At 45.4% G+C, this 22,071-nt stretch overlaps 1 protein-coding gene across 7 annotated transcripts in view; it reads left to right on the top strand.

Moving 5' to 3' along the window:
• LOC147903789 (chromatin modification-related protein EAF1 B-like) overlaps positions 1-22,071 on the top strand; it is a 96,008-nt gene that overhangs the window by 23,592 nt on the left and 50,345 nt on the right. For 4 of the 7 annotated variants that reach the window (XM_087401293.1, XM_087401270.1, XM_087401247.1 and 1 more), the window contains exons 8-16: positions 9,510-9,710; positions 9,844-9,912; positions 10,066-10,210; positions 10,392-10,834; positions 11,308-11,358; positions 11,467-11,539; positions 11,851-11,945; positions 12,532-12,585; positions 12,778-12,858. In XM_087401293.1, coding sequence (XP_087257419.1) covers positions 9,510-9,710; positions 9,844-9,912; positions 10,066-10,210; positions 10,392-10,834; positions 11,308-11,358; positions 11,467-11,539; positions 11,851-11,945; positions 12,532-12,585; positions 12,778-12,858 — 1,212 coding nt within the window. The remainder of the gene's footprint in view (positions 1-9,509; positions 9,711-9,843; positions 9,913-10,065; positions 10,211-10,391; positions 10,835-11,307; positions 11,359-11,466; positions 11,540-11,850; positions 11,946-12,531; positions 12,586-12,777; positions 12,859-22,071) is intronic. The other 3 variants (XM_087401286.1, XM_087401278.1, XM_087401254.1) reach the window with 3 other exon arrangements.

The raw sequence follows: 22,071 nt of genomic DNA, 5'->3' as shown, positions 1-22,071 counted from the left end.
ACGACCCGATCTTCACGGGTACGAGATGGGAAGATGCCTCAAAACCCTTGGTTTGATGATGAGTGCAGAGAAATGCAAGCCCACCTCACACGGGAGCAAGTCTTGGGGTCAGTTGACGCCACACGAGGCACACATGATCTTATGCCGGGTTGACACGCCGCAAGAGACGAGCCTTCCACACACATAGGATGGATGAGATCATCATATCATTTCGCGGAGGAGACCCAACCACTGGGTGGGGATTCCTCGTGGAGGGAAAGCTATCCATCCCCATCACCGATCTGGGCATGTGGCACACTTATGCATGCTCCTTATAGGCAAACACGGCCAGACATGTCCACTATGCACGGGTCCACTACTTGTCATCTATTCACTACGCAGAATGTGCGGACTGCACTTTGCCGGCTCCACAATTGGAAATCACAGGATCACGAAGGCCTTCGGATAGAGCACTTCGCACATGGGCAGGAGGTCCTAGCACTGATCCTTGCACATATGTTTAACCTTGCAGTTTGCCACGGCTTCCCACCAGCATGGAGCACCACTACTATCGTACCGATACACAAAGCAAGAGACCCCATGGACACCGGGAACTATTGTACCCTCATGATTGGCCACACACTGGCCAAGATCTATGGATCGCTACTAGAGAGAGAGATCAGCAGTCATACAGAGGCACGAGGGGCAACGAGCACTAGGGCAGGTAGGATTTAGGAGGCAGCACTCTACTCTAGACCACATTTTTACTTTAAGGGCTATCATTGAGGAGGGGAGGTCCAGACATCAGAAAGTCTACACATGCTTCGTAGACTTTCGAAAGGCCTTCGACACTGTTTCACGATCCCGCATGATTAGGAGACTACAGGAGATGCAGATACCAGAGATGTTGATTTGAGGTGTGATGAGCTTTTGAGTCAGTCAGAGGCAGGGTCCGTGCCCCAGGCGGTCTATCAGATTGGGTCGAGAGTACCATTGGGGTGAAGCAAGGCTGCCCTCTCTCACCGACTCTTTTTGGACTCTACATTGATGAGATCACATCTTTCATAGATCGCCTAGGTGGCGAGGGCTCATCACTAGGGGATACAAATACTGTTATATGTTGATGATATAGTCCTTATATCCTCTTTAGCGGAGGGACTACAGAGAGATCTGGAGGCTTTAGAGGTGTTTTGCAGAGAGACAGATCTGACGGTCAACCTTGGGAAAACTAAGGTTATGATCTTCAACACCTCACGAGCAGTGACTAACCGACTCACTTTCACCTATCGTGGTGAACTAATGGAGATGGCACAATCATACACATATTTGGGAGCAGTCTTCACAGGACCCATCTTCAAGATGAAACATGCTGCTCAGGCACGACTCACTCGAGGGCGTAGTGTTGGCTAGACTAGAGTAGCAGTGTTTCCAGGCATACTTCCAGGATTCACCAACGAAGGGTTGGCTTTTCGACACACTAGTGCGGCTGACTGTCATGTATGCAATACCTTTCTGGGGGTGCGATCTTCCGAGGACAGATTGGAGGAGCTTCGAGCGGTTACAGGTGACTACGGGATCCAAGATGATCCGATGTAAGCCCTCAGTTCCACATGAGATAGTACATGCAGAGTTCGCCATGACACCTCTTCAGGTTGATGCCATCTTTCAAACAGTGACTTTCATCCATAGGGTGTGGGACTTACCCCATTGGAGCCCGAGGTTGGCCCTAGAGTTCAGACGACTTGCAGAGAGCAGGGTAGACACATGGTATGCAGGCATATCTACATGGCTTGCCAAGCACGGTATCCAGATGAATAGGCTTCCCCCCTTTCAGTATAGCATGGATGCACCTCGTGAGTTGATCCCGTGAGATGAGATCAACTGTATTATATGGTTAGACCTCCTCCAGCTTCACACATCCCGGACTTGGGGGGAGGACCAGGAACTCCCCACCAAGACCCAGTTCTATTGCGACTACTTCGTGAGAGTATTAGAGGAGGGATTCATTATCAGACCCCAGTATCTCGAGGATAGAGGAGTATCTCATGCACTGAGGATTGCCATTGGTCAGATGCGGGTTTCATTCCATCAGCTGAGGATTGAGGTAGGGAGAGCAACGGTTGTACCTAGAGTGCAGCGGATCTGCACGCTATGTACGCTGGGGGCGGTTGAGACAGAGGAGCATTTTCTTTGTGTTTGCCCAGCGTACTACGAGATTCGAGGACGCTACCATTGCCTCTACCTAGAGGGGAATGGCTTCGGTCCTTTGTCACGACTGATCCATTTCCATGACCAGGTCTGTATCGGACTCTATCTGATGGAGATGCGGCAACATAGGGAGGCGCTTCTACGGCAGATCAAAGAGCAGCAGGGGGTGGTCAGACCACTACAAGACATAGAGGATGATCGGACACAGCGGCACGTCACAACTTCTATACATTTGAGTTAGCCCCCGGACACAGTGGAGTGGAGGTAGAGGAGCTAGCCGATATGAGAGCAGTCTGGATGAGCAGCCGGCACAGTACCGCCGAGAGAGGTTCGCAGATGCCACATGTGCGACAGAGAGCCCCCAGAGTATACTCTATTGAGGTCCGACCTATCACAGCTTTCCTCAGAGGAGACCGATAGAGAGGAGGGATCACTCTAGACATAGCCCAGAGAGTCTAGAGAGCGAGGAGACCGCGCCCCCCAGTGCAGCGTGAGACAGCTCGACAGACGCAAATACGAGATATTTTCGCAGCCCACCAGAGAGCCATCATTGTACCAGGCTTCGGTTTCGTCCCAGTGCCTAGATAGATTGATTGATATGATATGATTATGATTCTATTAGCATAGATTAGTACTCAGCAAGGGTCCTAGCTTACCCTTTGCTTCAGCCCATTGAGGCTTGTATGAGTTCGCTTTTTTGTGCACTTTGTCCCATAGGTTGGCGAGGTCTCCCGTGGACGTTAAATATCTTTCTTTCTTTCTTTCTCTCTCTCTCTCTCTCTCAGGAATACATGTGTAGAAAGAAGAATTTTGAGGTGTTTGAAAGCTTTGAACAGCTTCCAAAATAAATGCAGGAATTTGTACAACAAAAATCTGAATTTGTACGATCAGATATATTCTAGCCTTACAAGGGTATATATAAGTGCAGGAAGGCACACATGTGGAATTGGGAAAATGTCACAGGCATCAGCCTTGGGCATTGCTGCCCATTTTAGTGGCCCCCACCCTTATGTTTCATTGTATTTGGTTTCTTTTCAGTCTCATAGACCCCTTGGTTTTTCGTAGACATCAATAAACTTTCTTTGTTCTCTCTTTATCTCTCCCCATACACCACCAAAGCTCCTCGTAGACCTCGGTCTTCAGACACTTTGTACTACTGTTTTGTGCTTATGTTGTAATTGTCTTGAGTGCGGATGCCTGCTTAGAGGTGAATCCCATCGCTCTTTTGAAGACTTGAATAAGCAGTGGAGCTAGACTCTAGAGATACCGTGGCTACACACGGTGCAGAGGTTGTCTAGAGCATGCACAATAGAGGTCGAGCCCATCCTTGCTCTACTTAGAGGAGGTGGTCCGAGCCCGTGTGTCACTCTTGTTATGGCCCACCGGATGCAGAGATCATGGAGACCACGTCCCTCACCACAACGAGAAACGAGTTGATAGGCACAGATACGAGACATCTTTGCAGCTCATCGGAGAGTCACGATGGGGCCTAGATATGTATTTGGAGCACTTGAGCGATTCCTTTGCTTCAGCCGCAATGGCTTGTATGAGTTACCTTCTTAATTGTACTTTGTCTCGTAGGCCCGCAGGCCTCAGGAAGATGCTAATACATCTCTCTCTCTCTCTCTCTCTCTCTCTCTCTCTCTCTTTTAGAGCACCCAAGAGGATTGTGTTTGAGAGACTAGAGGTAATGATGCTCTCTCGTATGATCCATAGGAAGATGCGCATTCTGCATGATATCATACGTGTGGAAATTTGTATGCGAGCTCTATACACATATATCTCATTCTTAATCATTACATTTGAACATAGGGTTTGAGAGTATGGCATGATATAGGTGGGTAGGTAGAGGCTACCATAGATGGCCCTCTTGACATCCATGGAGTGCACAATTGATGGGAAAGAGAGATCTTCGTATTGCTCCTGAGGCATGTCCATTGATCACCTCCCTCCATCTTGTAGTTCTTAGACGCACCCACTCTCCACTTGACATGATAGGAGATCCACCGGGTCATTACATATATGACTTATGGTAGGTCTATATCAAGGAGACTTGGGTTACGGGTATTCTCGATGCAACCACATGCGACCAAGACGATTAAGGAGAGAAGAAGAAGAAGATGTGATGTCACTCAATTGGTCGACCTTGTGCACAGGGAGAAAAGAAAGTGATCGGTCGACCTTCTACGTGCTTGGTCTTTTGATGAAAGACCGGATTCTTTGCCAACATGATAGCACTCTGACTATCACAATGCAAAACTTGCATATCTCCTGTAATGCCCAAATCTCCCACCAGCCGAGTAAGCCATATTGCTTCCTTGCAAGCCTCACTGGCTGCAACATATTCAGCTTCAGTAGTTGACAGTGCAACGCATTTCTGCAACGGAGATACCCATGATATAGCACCTCCTGCAAAAGTGAAAATATAACCGGTAGTAGACTTCCGGTTATCTACATTCCCTGCATAGTCTGAGTCTGTAAAACCGTGCACCAATGCATCCTGCCTACCATAGCATATGCACAAGTCTTTGGTACCCTTGAGATACCTCAAGACACCTTTCACTGCTTCCCAATGCCTCTTGCCTGGATTTGCCATATACCTGCTGATGACTCCCACCGCAAAAGCAATATCCGGACGAGTGGCAACCATGGCATACATCAAAGAACCAACTGCAGATGCATACGGAACCTTGGCCATTTCAGCCTTATCATCATCTGATCTGGGGCTGTCCTTACGGCTGAGTTTTAAATGTGGAGGCAACGGGGTACTAATAGACTTCCCCCCCTCCATTTTAAAGCGCTGCAGTACTTTGTCAATGTACTCCTTCTGTGACAGAAACAAAAGTCCCTTGGACCTATCACAAGTAATCCGCATGCCAAGAATATGATTTGCATCAACCAAGTCTTTCATGTCAAAAGACTTATGCAGTTGTTTCTTCAAAGCACTAATCTCATGCTGAGATTTACTGGCAATAAGCATGTCATCCACATATAGAATGAGTAGCATCAAACTGCCATCCTTTGCCCGTTTGGTGTACAAGCAATGATCGGTCTCACACCTATGATACCCTTGGGACTGCATGAAGGCATCAAACTTCTTGTACCATTCTCTTGGCGCCTGCTTGAGTCCATACAAGCTCCTCTTGAGCTTACACACAAGCTGCTCTTTCCCTTTAACAGCATATCCCTCTGGCTGACTCATATAGATCTCATCATGGAGATCTCCGTGAAGAAAAGCTGTCTTCACATCCATCTGACATAAATCCATGTCGTCATGAGCAACAAGAGCTAACATTGCTCTCAAAGTAGTCATCTTGACTACAGGGGAAAAGATCTCATCAAAGTCAATGCCCTTCTCCTGCTTAAATCCCTTGGCAACCAATCTGGCCTTATACCTCGGTAAAGCATTTGAATCCACTTTGACTTTGTAAACCCACTTGCATGGCAAAACCTTTCTGCCTGCAGGTAGCTGCACCAAGTCCCATGTATCATTTTGAAGTAGGGAGTCCATTTCTGACTGCATGGCTTTCTCCCACTTCTTTTTCTTTGTTCTTCCCATAGCTTCCTTGAAGCTGGAAGGCTCACCACAATCTGTCAGCATGATAAAATCAGCCACATTATTGGCTCCTGGAACAAACCTGGCAGGAGGCCGTTGTACACGGGTGCTCCTCCTAACAAAATGTTCCGGATTAGGCTGCTGTCCAGCTTGTTCGTCATGCATGACGGGTGGCTGTACCACCATATCTTGCTGTTCTACAGCCCCATCTGCTGGCATATCCAGTGGTGCATCATTGGCAAAATTATCTGGCTGATTTTCAGCCTGTATACCCTCTTGAACAGGGTTATCTGCAGCAGCCTGCTGCTGCATATAAATCAGCGTGAACATTGAACACAAGAGTATCAGAAATAGTGAGCATGATAGCTGCCCTTGCGGACAAATCAAGCTCTTCCCAGTCATCATTTGTCATGTCAGATGGCTTGACACCCTTCACCCTTATGGGCTTAGAAATCTTCTTTAACAGAAGTACATTCAAACACTGTTCTGCCCATAATGCATAATTGTGTGCCCCTTCCAACTTCTTTATGTTCAGAATTGATGATTCACTTCCCTTTGATGCCATATCAGATAAGGAAAATACCTGTAGTCAAGAAAGACTGAATAAAATTCTGATTTCTCAGAAAAAACCTGCTCTGTCAAGAGCCAGGAGCACTCACAATAGTGCTGTTTTTTACTGTCAAAAGAATCTGCAGCAAAACAGTAAATGTCCCTGCAATCACTGTACCTTCTGACACACTGTACCGTGCTCAAATAGGCATAAACAATAAATCCAGAATGCTGCAGCTGTTCCACAAGTGCTTTAACAATGCATCATCAGCTGACAAAACACAAAACACTGTTGTAAACACTGCTGTACTGGCTGTACTGATCACTTCTCCCACCTCAGCTGAGGTATTGCACTGAGTTAATATGCATAAACCACTTGGCATACACTGTTTTGTTCACCAAAAAAAAAATCAGACACTTCACCCTGTCACAAACCTGCAACAGAAAAATGGGACAAATCCCAGCAATCACCCTTCTGCCAAGGGGATAAAAGGCATATGAAGATCTCTGACAGTAAACCAAGTGCTCTCAAGCAAAATCTGAGCAAAAGCCCTTTGATCTGACACCTGAACTAAGTGAAGAACACCTCAACACTGAGGTAGCATACAAAATGTAAATCTCTCTGACAAAATCAACTAACAGTGTAATGCAAATACTGTCCTGTGTAGAAATGACATACACAGATCCCAACGTACAAACACTCAATGAGGAACCTTTTGAGCACTGTCAACGATGGACAGTTAGGGACCGAGTAAACTCGATGCGCCCTGGCCAAGCGTGGCTCAACTGAGGTTCTCTGAGTGTTGCACAAGAAATGTGACCTGCAAGAAAATGTCACCTCGACACTGCGGAAATCGAGACAAATGTGTGCTCTCTGGCACCACACTACCTCAAGGCATACAAAGCATCAACTGCCGGGCAAAAGCCCTATGATCTGCCCACCCGTAAACTGAGATTCAAACCCAGTAAAAGCATATGTCCTCTTCTTTCAAGAAAAAACACGGTTTTTAGAACTGAAAAGATGATCCTGAATGAAGAGCAGAGTGCTCTTTCTCCTTCTCTTTCTTCCCCAAACAAAAAGGTGTACCTGCTGTACTTTCGTGCCTGTGTACCTGTGCAAAGTACAGATCCAAGGAGAAATGTACTCCTCTGACTCAAATCCCAAAAAAAATGCACCTCCCTGACGCAAAAAAAAAATCGGAAGCAGCTCCCTGCTCAGTTCCTTGTCAGCGTCCGTACAGTAGTCCGTACTGTACGGCAGAGGGCTGTCCGTACGGATGTACGGCCGACGTACGTACTGTTGTACGGCGCCGTACAGATGTACGGCGCGAAATGGTGCGTGCGCCTGCTGCACGCCCTGCTGCCCGCCTGCGAAATGGCGCGCTGCTGCGCCCCCCCCCGCGCTGCCTGCTGCAGCCCGCGCTGCTGCCGCGACGCTGCTGCCCTGCTCCTACTGCCCGCTCTGCCTCGCTACAGCCCCGTTGCCTCGTTGCAGCGCTGCTGCCCTTGCAGAGGCTAGGTAGAAGTCGAGGGGGTGGGTAGGCTAGGGTAGGGAGTGGAGAAGGAGGGTAGGAGAGGTTGGCTCTGATACCAATTGAGTGGGAAGGAAACAGGGAGAAGAGCAAAGGGGGAGAGAGTGTGAGAGAGAGAAGACTCAAGTGTGCGGGTGTGAAGTGATGAGCCACACCACAAACTCATTAGTTTTATTAGGATTAGGTTTTACCCTATGACTGTCTTAAGACAGTCATAGGTGTCCTATCTTTAATAAAGGGGTGGCAATGTGCCTTTACCCCAACATATACATGCCAGGCCAGTATGAAGACATGGTATCAGTGAGTAGGTGCCCTGTTTGGCATACCCTCTTCGCAGACTCCTGATGCCAGGCTGCTTTAGAGCATTGTCGGGTGAGACCCAATGAGCGAGCTAGAGGATGATAGAGACATATTTTCGAGATGCTTAAGAGACATTAGGACTCCAATGTGAAATGGGATTGGCTCATCTACAGCTCTCATTGCTTGTAGCAGATTTGGGGACCACCGTCCCACGACACTTACCTCACAACAGATTGTCTCACAATGGACAACAGCGAAGACACACAGAGAAGACAATAGGGGGGCAGTCAGAGAATTTGGACATGTTCTCGAGGCTTTAGCCTATCATGGAGATATACCTTCGACATTGTCTTCACAGTGTGTCTTCTCCTTTAGTCCTAGCCTTCTTCATGGCTGAGTCTGCCCTTCACCTCCGGAGTGCTGACAGAAACTCAGTACAAGGACTTTGTATAAATGGATGCTCAAGTATGTGTGGGTGTGTGGATTTATATGTGTGAGAGCATATTTTTATACTATGGTCTACACCCACTGTTGGGCGCTGATGACGTCAGTGGGGATGTCATAGGAGCTAGTCCCTGCTATGCGTGATGGAGTTTATGGTTTTCAATCTTATGAGTGACTATCGTGAGATTGAAACTGCACTATGTTGTATTTTTAGAGGATGAGTTTGGGAATGTTCCTGGATTCATCTAGGTATATGTTAAGTTTACTTTTATGGTAGAGATATGCTAAACACCTCTAGTCCCACACACAAGCTGTATGAGCTTGACATATTTGGTTTCCTAGTTTTTTGGCGATCCATAGATCCTGGTCAGGCCCATGCAAAGCGTAGGTCACTCATGCCCGAGACATGATATATATAGGACACATGACAGGATATGACAGGAACTTCTCAACACATGGAGTTTCTTTCAGGCAGTTTCTAGTGTCATCAATAGTTCTTATTTAGAGGTATGATACACCTCTAGCTCCCCTCATTGGGGGTGTACCCTCTTGAGGATTTAAGATTCCATGGTCTCATAGGCTTTTTTCAGCATCTGCAGATGTTAATCTCTCTCTCTCTCTCTCTCTCTCTCTCTCTCTCTCCCCCCCCCCTCTTCTTCTCTTTATCTATCTATATAAGATATTGTGTGTGCATGTACATGTGTGTGCACTCACTTGTGCACACACATGTAAATACACACAGAAATTGATCAACTTTGTTGGATAGGGTGATTCTGAAATATGCAGTGGTGTTGGTTTGTTATTAGGCACTTCAAGTTGTGTAAAGGCTCTTTGTAAACTACCTTTTATTGCGTAGAAATTACCTTTTCTGTAGAATTGAGCAGCACTTCAGGTTTTCTCTGTGCCGATAAGCTTTTAGTAAGGACTAACTTTTGAGCTAGCTTTGGGAGCAGGTTCACAAAATGGAGCTGGACCCGACAATCATGAATAAGAAAACAGCACTTCCTGTTCAGGAATATGCTCTTCGATTACTGAAGAATCTCTTCGGATGCCAGTTGGTAATGCAAGCAGAAGCTCCTCCCACTCCTGATCGTGTTTCAGAGGCTGGGCTGTTTGATTTCTGGGAAGACCAGTTTCCGGAGGTTGACTTTATGATGGACTTTTTGTATATTATTTATCAAGCTTCTAATGTTTAACCCTGGATTACTTAACAATCTGAATGGATATTGTGACTTTAGTTTATAAGGCTGACTGATTGAACATCTCAATGGATAGGAAAACCTGTTCTATACTGTTCCTAATGGAGCGATGGAGGTCTATCGCCAGTCCATTGAATCACAATGGGTATGTGTGCGAGCTTACTACCCCTAGTCATCTTCGGGGGTTGGACTTACTTTTTCCAGGCTGTGGCTACCTGCTGTCAGCTGCAGCTTTTCACCTACAGTTGGTTTTTGGAGCTGCTTAACATGGAGAGTTATTTGATTAATTCTTTTGTAGCAGGAGTATGAGCAAAGACTTCAGGAGAATGAAGCAGTATTGGCAGATGCAGAGGTGCAGGCAGCTGCTGAGGTCGCTGAAGATTCTGCAGGGATATCTGATTCTGGACAAGCTTTTTTTGCTAATGACGGTCAGTGTCTAACAGGTCTGTCATATTCAGAGTCGTGAAGTTCACACAAGTTTGCAATATCTGTGCTCGATTATGGATTGTGCCAAAGCTGTGATGTCACAGATGCGTGGCTCTATTCACACCAAAATGAACTCGTCTAACCTGTGTAACTGCATACATCAGGGCTTTTATTTGTAACTTGGTCGTTCTAATGCAGATGCTGGCGGTTTACGACATTCTTCACATGTTACTGGAAAAAGAAATTCAGGAATGTCTGCCTCAAATCATGTGAATGCTAGGGGTATTCCTACAAAACGTGCGCGTACATCTACAGTTGCCGCAAGACAGAAGGCTGCAGGAGTAGCTGCTCCAAGCCTTGGTCTGATATCTGGATCATCAGGCCACCTTGCGAGGTCAGATATATCTAGTGGTGAGACTAATTCACAACAGGAGGATATGGCAAACTTGCTTGAAGGCTCTTCAATATCAGGAAGAGCAACCGATGCGGAATCAAGTGGAGCGATTGCAAGAAATATGCTTGCTGATGGGGTGGATAGTCCTTTCAAGAGCAAGAAGAAGAAGAAGACAAAGCACTTCAGTGGAGGGCTTAATACTTCATCCATGTGCAACATAGGTGGTAGTGTCTTTTCACCAGGAAAGGTACACCTTCGTTCACATTTTTTAATATAGATAATTGGGAGTACTCCATTGTGTATTTCTTTTATAAGAATTTACCCTCTACAGTGTGTGTGAACATTGCTTCCTTCAATCACTTGTAGTCTTTTGACATTATGTATTATTATCTGTAGCTACATTAAAGAAAATTGTTTGTTGCCATTCTTTTACTTAAGAGATTCTGGAATCTTTCAAAACCCAAATGACAGCTTATGCTTGGGCACTGATGAGGACATAAGCATAGCTTTGCTTACCAAGTTATTATTATTTTTAAATTTTCTCATTTTCTCTTAATTTTGTCCAAAGTCACTTACAAAACTCTCTTTGTTCCTTTGTTCCTTTGCTTATTCTATTAAAAATGTTAATTCGTAAGATTGAACGTGTTCTAGTCTTATGAAGGTATGTTTTCTTTCATTTTACACATTCGTCTGTATGCCTTAATGATCTATGTGCTGCAGATTGTTGAGTCTGAACAAATTTGGCAACAGAATCATCGTCAAAGTGAACAGGTAACCATGGTTGATGTGGTGCCCTTTATGGAACTTGTCACATGAATTAGATCCAGCTTATGATGTCCTGCTTTTGAACTGGAGAACTTACTATCCTGTTCTTTATAGAGGGAGCACACAAAATATAAAGGCGACCAGTTCCCACACATTGGCATGGGCAGTCCTGGACCTGATGGACTTGGTATTGAACCTATGTTTTGTGCAAGTTTAGTGTATTCATTATGTTCACAAATGGCACATATGGAAGCTGTGATAATGTACTTATCAATTTTTTTTTTGAAGCATAGGTTGAAACGATCCCTTGGTTTCCCTTATTAGTTGCAGTATTGTCTATCAAAGGAAAAGTACTGTCTATGTATGATGTGCATTGCATAAATGTCGGTCAGAGATTTATCTAAAACTTTGTGAAAGCCGGATTGTATTGGAAAAGCTTAAAAGTCTTTTTCTTTTATGTCCAACATGGAAGACGTGACACGATTGCTTCTGCTGCAGCATCACATTTATCAGCAGCCAACACAGGCAGTGCAAACAAGTTAATAAAACAGTTCAGCAACCGTGACCGTGGCAGGAAATATAAGGCTGGAAAGGTGAGGATAATGATAATAGAAACTATTATGAATAGTTTTCCCTCCTTCCATATTCCCCCATTCACAGTTGCTTACTCCTCTTTGGTGTAACTCGTTCCTGCATAGTGAAGTCAGAATTTTCTCTTCCCTCTTTTCTCGAATGTAGTAAATGAAGAAAAGTCAAGTCTATGGGGTCATATTAGGGAAAAACAGGAACCAGCACCCCATTAAAGTTCTACACAGAAGGAGAGAGATTTGAAAAACCATCATCTATGACATTTTCTTTTTCTACTGAGGTTGGTTCAATCACATACCACGTAACAGTTTATAAAAAGAAATAAGGCAGGGTAGACAAAACACTCTTATTTCCATGCAGACTCCCTGAAGAGGTTAATCTTTTGGTCAGCATCAGGATGCATTGCAATACTTGTTCAGGATAGGACTAGGAGTAGCAGTCAGAAAAGTTAACAATATGGGATTTAGATGCAATTTGTGAGTTGCCTTTAGCATTTATTTGTTTGTATCTTTAGGACTTCTTTCGTCTAAGGGTTGACTATCTGATTGTAAACAGTGCTTTTGAAAATATTTATGATCTCTGTGCTTGCAGGCTTCTGTGAATCAGCCAGGGATTGGTATTCCATGGTCACCTGTTGAGGATCAGGTTTGCCCAACTCGTGACTTGAATGTAACAAAATTAGTATGATTGTAATTTTAGTTGAATCTGGTTCTGCTCAAGCATTCGTTTTGTTTTCAACAGAGTACTTCTAACTTGGGCTTGATGGCACATTATTGCTGGCATATGTAAGAGAGTATGTATGAGATGCTTATCTGAGCTCCCTTGTAATGGAACCAGGCAATTCTTGGACTTGTGTATGACTTGGGGTCGAATTGGGAGCTTGTCAGTGATATATTGAGTTCCAACTCGCAGTTGAAGGTATTATGATAACTAGATGGGCCGTTATGGTGCTTCTTATAGCTTTAATTGTGCCTTTTTTGTTTGAATCTGCAATGTTGGTTACAGACTCCAATGTGCATTCAATTGTACTAGACAGTCTTCACTAGCAATTCTCTCCTATAGTCTCCTCTTTGTTTTTGGAGGGGGGGGGCTGTTGGGGGGTTTGGGAATGGGGCTATATGCTTTTTGAAGTGAACATGCCTGAAATTGAGTGCTTATTGTTGAGGGTAGGCCTTGAGTGTATGTTATTGCGAAAACCCCTGAAGAGGCTCAGTTGTAGTTCAATTGTCGTACTAGACTTGACTGTTTTGGAGTTCTGACAGATACCTGATTTGTGTGCATCTGTGAAAATGTGTCTTTAGAATGGTCTACTTGCACCACAGGCACTGCTGAAGTTGGTGGGATGGAGGAGAGGGGCCACCCTTGACCCAAACCATGGTGTCGACCTTGCTGTATGTGAACATCTTGCTTTCACGTTTTCCTCTGCAGATGGCCTTAGGCAGCGTATCCAAGCTGTCCAGTACCTCTGGCAAGGAGATTTGAAGGTCAACCTTTGTAAGGCAAGGCCATGGTCTCCAATGCTTTAAGACCACCATGAAGAGAGAGATCTTAAGATATCACGTAGAGGTAGTCGAGATAATTTTGTAATGCGTTTGCCTGGGGATCACCTTTCAAGACTATATTTTGAAATTTAAGGCCTAGGATAGACTCACTGCTGTTTTCTGCACTCCTTACCTCATTGTTTAGGGGAAATTTTACTTCAAAAGGAAATGCACAAAGGGAGGGAGTAGATAGCGTGTCCTTTTCTTAAGCATGGAATATTTAAAAACATACAAAATACATAAAAGGAAGGGAGGAGACCATGCCCTACACTCCAACACAAGATGTAGTGGATGAGATGGTGATTGAAATGCCAAGAAAGGTGAAGAGAGAAAAAATGCAGACATTATAAGGATTAAATCTTTTATGACTCTTCTATTTTCTAACCTCTCAGGCCGTTCAGATTTTTCTCTCCTTAGAGGATGAAAAGCAGGTCAAGATTGCCATTCTGTCCCTTCAAGATAGAGCACCAGTGGGCTGCATCACACCCACCCGGAGCCAGGTTTGTGATTGGATACATGCAAGTTTGGCATTAGAGGGTTAACTACATTCAAGAGGTCACCATCTATGGGAGAGTTGTTGCTCATCTCCAGCTGAGTTCCCCCGACATCACCCATGCCCTTGTGAAGTAGAGTCCCATTTTCCTTGGCCTGCATTTGTTCTTCATACTTATGGTACAATGGTTTCACAGCTGATGATATGAATCCACGAACTTCTGAAGGAGTATCGTCCTGTTTTGGCTTCCATTGAAGGTGGTTTTGTCACAATGCTGGAATCCATGCGGCACCATGCCTACAACAGCCTCGATTTTTGCAGATAATGGGGTTCCTTGGCTTAAGGTGGGGAAGCCCTCTTTGAGGCAACAGCTTTTAGGGCTCCGATCCTAGGGCGAGACCATGCACTGTCAGCTTGCCCAGCAAGGCTCTGCATTGCATCGTTGAATCAATGATACCGAGCTCTCCCTGGGCAATTATTCAATCTTGCCCATCAGAAGTTGTGCACCAAGTGCCTGAGCTGTTCCGTACAACCCTTGTGAAAACCCCAGGACGAGGCCAATAGGACCTGATTTGGCACAAGGGCTCGCTACCTTGCTAAGGATAGTATGGCCGAGCTCCAATACAGTAGCTTGCGTTGCTTGCTCTCTAGCATAGGGGATATGTGTTGCTCAGTCAAAATTTCAATGTACACTTGACATTCGAAGTACCTCGTGGCCTGGTAACCCGTGATCCAGCAGAAGCGTCTCTGCAGATCCTTTGAATCTTCACCGCTCAAGTTGCCCTCAGCGCCACCACGCCCGGGGACGCTCACTTGTGGCATCATCGACTGGGCCACAGGCTCTACAGCGACTATTGAGAGGCATGCTCGATTTTGCAAGGCTGTGCCTGCAGAAGTTTTCTACATCTTCACTCTGCGAGGGATTCACTGGTTGTATAGTCCCCCCACTTGGCTATTAGCCCCAGTACCAGAGATCCCCTAGGCAGTGAGCTGGGTTTCTCTGGAACAGGCCGGTTATTCTTTCAGCCTTTTTTGGTTTTTTTCCATACTCAGCACCTTCGGGGCTGCTGTTTTGTATGAAGTCTTGCAAGCATTAATAGAAGGTTCATTTCTTTGAAAAAAAGAAAAGAAGGGTGATAGGATGCCTTTGTTGAATGCTTGATCGGTCTCCCCCCTTGGGGATCAAACAAATCCAACCCTGATTGAGTGAGGGAGCGAAACGGAGGCAAAATCTCCTAGAAGGTCAACTATGGGAGAGTATGGATACTCCTAAAATCACTAGAAGAAGGGCAGCATTAGTTTGTCCTTGCTTGGGCACTGACGTGGTTGCTCTAAGTGCATCATGATTGGGGAATGATTTGACATTGTCGTCCCTACTAAATTGCCCTTGGCTCCACTTCTCCCAATCCCCCACGTAAAATTTGGCATGTCTCTTGAGCAGTCCATCAGTTGTTGCTGGCCGAAGGAGTAGCAGCGGCTACCTTGGAGTCTAGAGAAATCTGCCTCTTGCTAGGGGTCACCACCACTGGCCTCAAAGGTGAACTGGTCCTCAGTGCTAGTCTCAGATGAAGGCATCGTCGAGAAGGATGATCCACCTTCTTAAACTCTAGTTTGTTGAAGTCTCCAACAATCCATGAGTCAATATTCAGAAGACTCTTGGTAAGTTGTCTCCAGAAAGTAGTTGTTACCGCCTGCAAGTGGGGGCATACATATTTAGGATCCCGATCCTAGAGGTCCCCATTCTCAGATCAATCCATACTGAAGGATCTGAAGGGGGAAGAAGAGCAAGAGGGAGAGAGATTGAGAAAAGAGAGAGGACTCCAAATGTGCGGGTGTGAAGTGATGAGCCACACCACAAACTCATTAGTTTTATTAGGATTAGGTTTTATCCTATGACTGTCTTAAGACAGTCATAGATGTCTTAACTTTAATAAAGGGGTGGCAATGTGCCTAAAGGGGAGAAAAGAATAAAAATTACAGCAATATACAGTTACTGTATACAGGACCATAAAATAAGAATGGTCTCATCCTAATCCCATGATGTGGCGGCAATGTGCAAACCGCTCAGTAGGCAAGCTCTTAGTGAGCAAATCTGCAGGATTATCATCAGTATGCACTTTCACAAGCTCAAGTCGCTTGTCTTCCAGTACCTCCCTGATGAAATGATATTTCACATCTATGTGCTTGGTCTTCTGATGAAAGACCGGATTCTTTGCCAACATGATAGCACTCTGACTATCACAATGCAAAACCGGCATATCTCCTGTAATGCCCAAGTCTCCCACCAGCCGAGTAAGCCATATTGCTTCCTTGCAAGCCTCAGTGGCTGCAACATATTCAGCTTCAGTAGTTGACAGTGCAATGCATTTCTGCAACCGAGACACCCATGATATAGCACCTCCTGCAAATGTGAAAATATAACCGGTAGTAGACTTCCGGTTATCTGCATTCCCTGCATAGTCTGAATCTGTAAAACCATGCACCAATGCATCCTGCCTACCATAGCATATGCACAAGTCTTTGGTACCCTTGAGATACCTCAAGTCACCTTTCATTGCTTCCCAGTGCCTCTTGCCTGGATTTGCCATATACTTGCTGATGACTCCCACCGCAAAAGCAATATCCGGACGAGTGGCAACCATGGCATACATCAAAGATCCAACTGTAGATGCATACGGAACTTTGGCCATTTCAGCCTTATCATCATCTGATCTGGGGCTGTCTTTACTGCTGAGTTTTAAATGTGGAGGCAACGGGGTACTAATAGACTTCCCCCCCTCCATTTTAAAGCGCTGCAGTACTTTGTCAATGTACTCTTTCTGTGACAGAAACAAAAGTCCCTTGGACCTGTCACGAGTAATCCGCATGCCAAGAATATGATTTGCATCACCCAAGTCTTTCATGTCAAAAGACTTATGCAGTTGTTTCTTCAAAGCACTAATCTCATGCTGAGATTTACTGGCAATAAGCATGTCATCCACATATAGAATGAGTAGCATCAAACTGCCATCCTTTGCCCGTTTGGTGTACAAGCAATGATCGGTCTCACACCTATGATACCCTTGGGACTGCATGAAGGCATCAAACTTCTTGTACCATTCTCTTGGCGCCTGCTTGAGTCCATACAAGCTCCTCTTGAGCTTACACACAAGCTGCTCTTTCCCTTTAACAGCATATCCCTCTGGCTGACTCATATAGATCTCATCATGGAGATCTCCGTGAAGAAAAGCTGTCTTCACATCCATCTGACATAAATCCATGTCGTCATGAGCAACAAGAGCTAACATTGCTCTCAAAGTAGTCATCTTGACTACAGGGGGAAAGATCTCATCAAAGTCAATGCCCTTCTCCTGCTTAAATCCCTTGGCAACCAATCTGGCCTTATACCTCGGTAAAGCATTTGAATCCACTTTGACTTTGTAAACCCACTTGCATGGCAAAACCTTTCTGCCTGCAGGTAACTGCACCAAGTCCCATGTATCATTTTGAAGTAGGGAGTCCATTTCTGACTGCATGGCTTTCTCCCACTTCTTTTTCTCTGTTCTTTCCATAGCTTCCTTGAAGCTGGAAGGCTCACCACAATCTGTCAGCATGATAAAATCAGCCACATTATTGGCTCCTGGAACAAACCTGGCAGGAGGCCGTTGTACACGGGTGCTCCTCCTAACAAAATGTTCCGGATTAGGCTGCTGTCCAGCCTGTTCTTCATGCATGACGGGTGGCTGTACCACCATATCTGGCTGTTCTACAGCCCCATCTGCTGGCATATCTAGTGGTGCATCATTGGCAAAATTATCTGGCTGATTTTCAGCCTGTATACCCTCTTGAACAGGGTTATCTGCAGCAGCCTGCTGCTGCATATAAATGGGCATTCTTTGATGTCCAACATCATCATAAATAACCCTCCTGTATTCCACAGGTTGCACGGGTTCCTTGTGTACACTATCCTCTTTAAAGATGACATCATTGCTGCGTATAATCTTCCGTTCAATGGGATCCCATAACCTGTACCCCATTTCACCTTCGTCACCATAACCCATAAAGATGCATCTGATAGACTTTGGATCCAGTTTGGTGCGCAGTTCTTTGCGTACATGAGCAAAGCACTCGCAGCCAAATACACGTAAGTGCTTATATGAAGGTGGCTTGCCAGACCACACCTCCTCTGGCACTTTCAAATAATGTGAACTGCTGTTTGCACGGCTTCTGCCCAAAAGCCATGGGGTAATGTAGCATAAGACAACATACATCGAACCTTCTCCTGAATAGTTCGATTCATCCGCTCACTTGCACCATTTTGAGATGCATTATGAGGAGCTGTGAGTTCCTGTTTGATGCCCTTAGCTTGGCAAAACTGCACAAAAGCATGTGACACATACTCACCCCCATTATCGGATCTGAGGCATTTCAGCCTGCGACCTGTGCGATTCTCAACCTGAGCAACAAACTTCTTGAAAGCATCTAAGGCATCGCCCTTATGCTTCAAGAAAGAGACCCACACTTTGCGTGTGGCATCATCAATGAAAGTAATAAAATATTTTGCACCCCCTAGTGATAACTGTGGCATCACACAAATCAGTGTGCACTAGATCAAGTGGTGCTCTATTTTGGGGAGTTCTCCTCTTATGAGGAGTCACAGAATGCTTGCCAAATATGCAATGATCACAAGTAGGCAAATCTGAAAAAGAAAGAGACGGCAGATAACCCAAACGTGACAGTTCTTGCATTCCTTTAACAGACATGTGTCGCAACCGGCTATGCCACAATGAAACCTTTGGCAGCTCGGTTATGGCAACAACATGATTACCCACACTGGAAACATAAAGAGGGTACAAGGTATCACTCTTAAAACCCTCAGCCACTACAGCCTGGCCATCAGTAATCACCCATTTGGAATCCCCAAATGTGGTGTGGTAACCACTGTCATCCAATAAGCCAGTGCTAATCAGATTTTTCTTGATTTGCGGCACATGGCGGACACCATCAAGCATGAATATGCGTCCATCAGGAAATACTATCTGTATACTGCCAATCCCTGCAATCTGACATGCATAGTTGTTCCCAAGATGAACAACTCCATGAGTACCTGTGTAGGAAGTAAACCACTCCCTATGAGGAGTAACATGAAAAGAAGCACCTAAATCCAAGAGCCAGGTGTGCATGTCATGGCCATCAATAACCAAAGCATGTGCTATTACAGCAGAAGAGCATAAAACATCATGTATGTCACTGTCACTGTCCTCTGCTGCAACATTCACTGCATCTAAGTCATCTGCCTTGGCCTTGCCTTTGCCTTTGCTTCCATTGCCTGCATCCTTTGTTTCAGCCTTCTTCGCTTTCTGATCCCGTATGAACTTGAAGCACTTAGACTTCACATGTCCCTTCTTGCCACAATAAAAGCATTCAATATCCTTTTTGCCACGGGACTGACTGTGGGATTTGGACTTACTAGTAGATCTCCCCTTCTGCTGAGTCTTGCCTCTATCCTGTACCTGCAAGGCATTTGAAGACTTGCTGCTCGCATTATTCTTCCTGCTCATTTCCTCCATAAGGAGAGAGCTCTCTACATCAGCATAAATAAGAGTGACATTCGAATTTGACAGGGTGGTCTTGAAAGTGTCCCAACTCTCAGGGAGGGTACACAGCAAGAAAGTAGCCTTGAACTCCTCATCAAGATTCAATCCCTGTGCAATCAGCTGTGTAAAGATGGCATTGAACTCACTCAAGTGTGAGGTTATAGCTGTACCTTCCTTCATGCGAAGATCAACCAGCTTCTTCAACCAATAAACCTTACTGGCTGAGCTCTTTTGGGCATACAATTCTTCTAGCCTTTGCCATAGACCATAAGAGGTCTTTTCAGCCTGAACATTGAACACAAGAGTGTCAGAAATAGTGAGCATGATAGCTGCCCTTGCGGACAAATCAAGCTCTTCCCAGTCATCAGCTGCCATGTCAGATGGCTTGACACCCTTCACTCTTATGGGCTTAGAAATCTTCTTTAATAGAAGTACATTCAAGCACTGTTCTGCCCATAATGCATAATTGTGTGCTCCTTCCAGTTTCTTTATGTTCAGAATTGAAGAATCACTTCCCCCTGATGCCATATCAGATAAGGAAAGTATCTGACTCACTGGAAGTAAAAAGACTGAATAAAAAATTCTGATTTCTCAGAAAAAAAAAAACCTGCTCTATTAAGAGCCAGGGGCACTCACAATAGTGCTGTTTTTTACTGTCAGGAAAATCTGCAGCAAAACAGTAAATGATCCTGCAAATACTGTACCTTCTGACACACTGTACCGTGCTCAAAGAGGCATAAACAGTAATTTCAGAATGCTGCAGCTTAACAGTGCATAATCAGCTGACAAGGCACAAACACTGCTGTAAACACTGCTGTACTGGCTGTACTGATCACTTCTCCCACCTCAGATGAGGTATTGCACTGAGTTAATATGCATAAACCACTTGGCAAACACCCAAAAAAAAAATGACACTTCAGCCTGTCACAAAACCTGCAACAGAAAATGGGATAAATCCCAAGCAATCACCCTTCTGCCAAGGGGATAAAATGCATCTGAAGATCTCTGTCGGGGACCCAAGTGCTATCAAACAAAATCTGGGCAAAAGCCCCTTGATCTGACACCTGAACCAAGTGAAAAACACCTCAACACTGAGGTAGTATGCAATATGAAAGTCTCTCTGACAAAATCAACCAACAGTGTAATGCATATACTGTCCTGTGTAAAAATGACATGCATAGATCCCAACGTACAAACACTGAATGAGGAACCTTTTGAGCACTGTCAACGATGGACAGTTAGGGACCGAGTAAACTCGATGCGCCCTGGCCAAGCGTGGCTCAACTGAGGTTCTCTGAGTTTTGCACAAGAAATGTGACCTGCAAGAAAATGTCACCTCGACACTGCGGAAATCAAGACAAATGTGTGCTCTCTGGCACCACACTGCCTCAAGGCATACAAAGCATCACCTGCCGGGCAAAAGCCCTATGATCTGCTCACCTGTAAACTGAGATTCAAACCCAGTAAAAGCATATGTCCTCTTGCAAAATCAAGGCATTACCTTCCCAGAACAAAATAACTGTGCAATCAACCACACACTGTGGTTCTCTTTTCCTCAAGCACGAGGTAAATGAAGGTACTTGCTATACTTTCAAGAAAACACAGTTCTGTGAACTGAAAGATGATCCTGAATCAAGAGGAATGAAGAGCAGAGTGCTCTTTCTTCCCCAAACAAAAAATGTACTTGTTGTACTTTCGTACTTGCTGTACCTGTGCAAAAGCGAGATCCAAGGAGAAAAGTATCCTTTGACACAGATCCCGAAAAAAAATGTACCTCCCTGCTGCAAAAATCGGAAGCAGCTCCCTGCTCAGTTGAAGGGCCTGTCTGCGTACAGTACGGTAGTCTGTACTGTACGGCACAGGGCCGTCCGTACGGATGTACGGATGTACGGCCAACGTACGGATGTACGGCCGTACAGATGTACGGCGTGCAAAAGGAGCCTGCGCCTGCGCCTGCGCGATGCGCTGCCCCTTGCGAAGTGGCGCGCTGCTGCGTCGCCCTGCCTGCTCGATGCGCTGCCGCCCTGCCTGCTCGCAGCTGTAGCAGCTAGCAGCTGCTGTTGCAGCTGCTGGCGCTGTTCAGCGCCGCTTGGCCCTGCTGCAGATGCGAGGTTGAGGAGTTCGTTGAGGGGGTGGTTAGGCTAGGGTAGGGAGTGGAGTAGGGAGAGTAGGAGAGGTAGGCTCTGATACCAGTTGAAGGATCTGAAGGGGGAAGAAGAGCAAGAGGGAGAGAGAGTGAGAAAAGAGAGAGGACTCCAAATGTGCGGGTGTGAAGTGATGAGCCACACCACAAACTCATTAGTTTTATTAGGATTAGGTTTTATCCTATGACTGTCTTAAGACAGTCATAGATGTCTTAACTTTAATAAAGGGGTGGCAATGTGCCTTTACCCCAACACATACCACCTATCCTCTTATGAGCTATCTCTGATTGAATACATCGGGGGTCAAGGACTAGGCTACTCAAATACAACCCCCCTCCCCCTTCAACCCACTGCTAGGGGCCAGATCTCATCCCTCT

This window comes from Dipteris shenzhenensis, chromosome 3 (assembly GCF_047967505.1).
Source record: "Dipteris shenzhenensis isolate YYH24624 ecotype China chromosome 3, Dip_SZ_1.0, whole genome shotgun sequence".
NCBI lineage: Eukaryota > Viridiplantae > Streptophyta > Polypodiopsida > Gleicheniales > Dipteridaceae > Dipteris > Dipteris shenzhenensis.
Note: the sequence above shows the minus strand (reverse complement) of the source record. Positions and strands in the feature narration are given on the sequence as shown.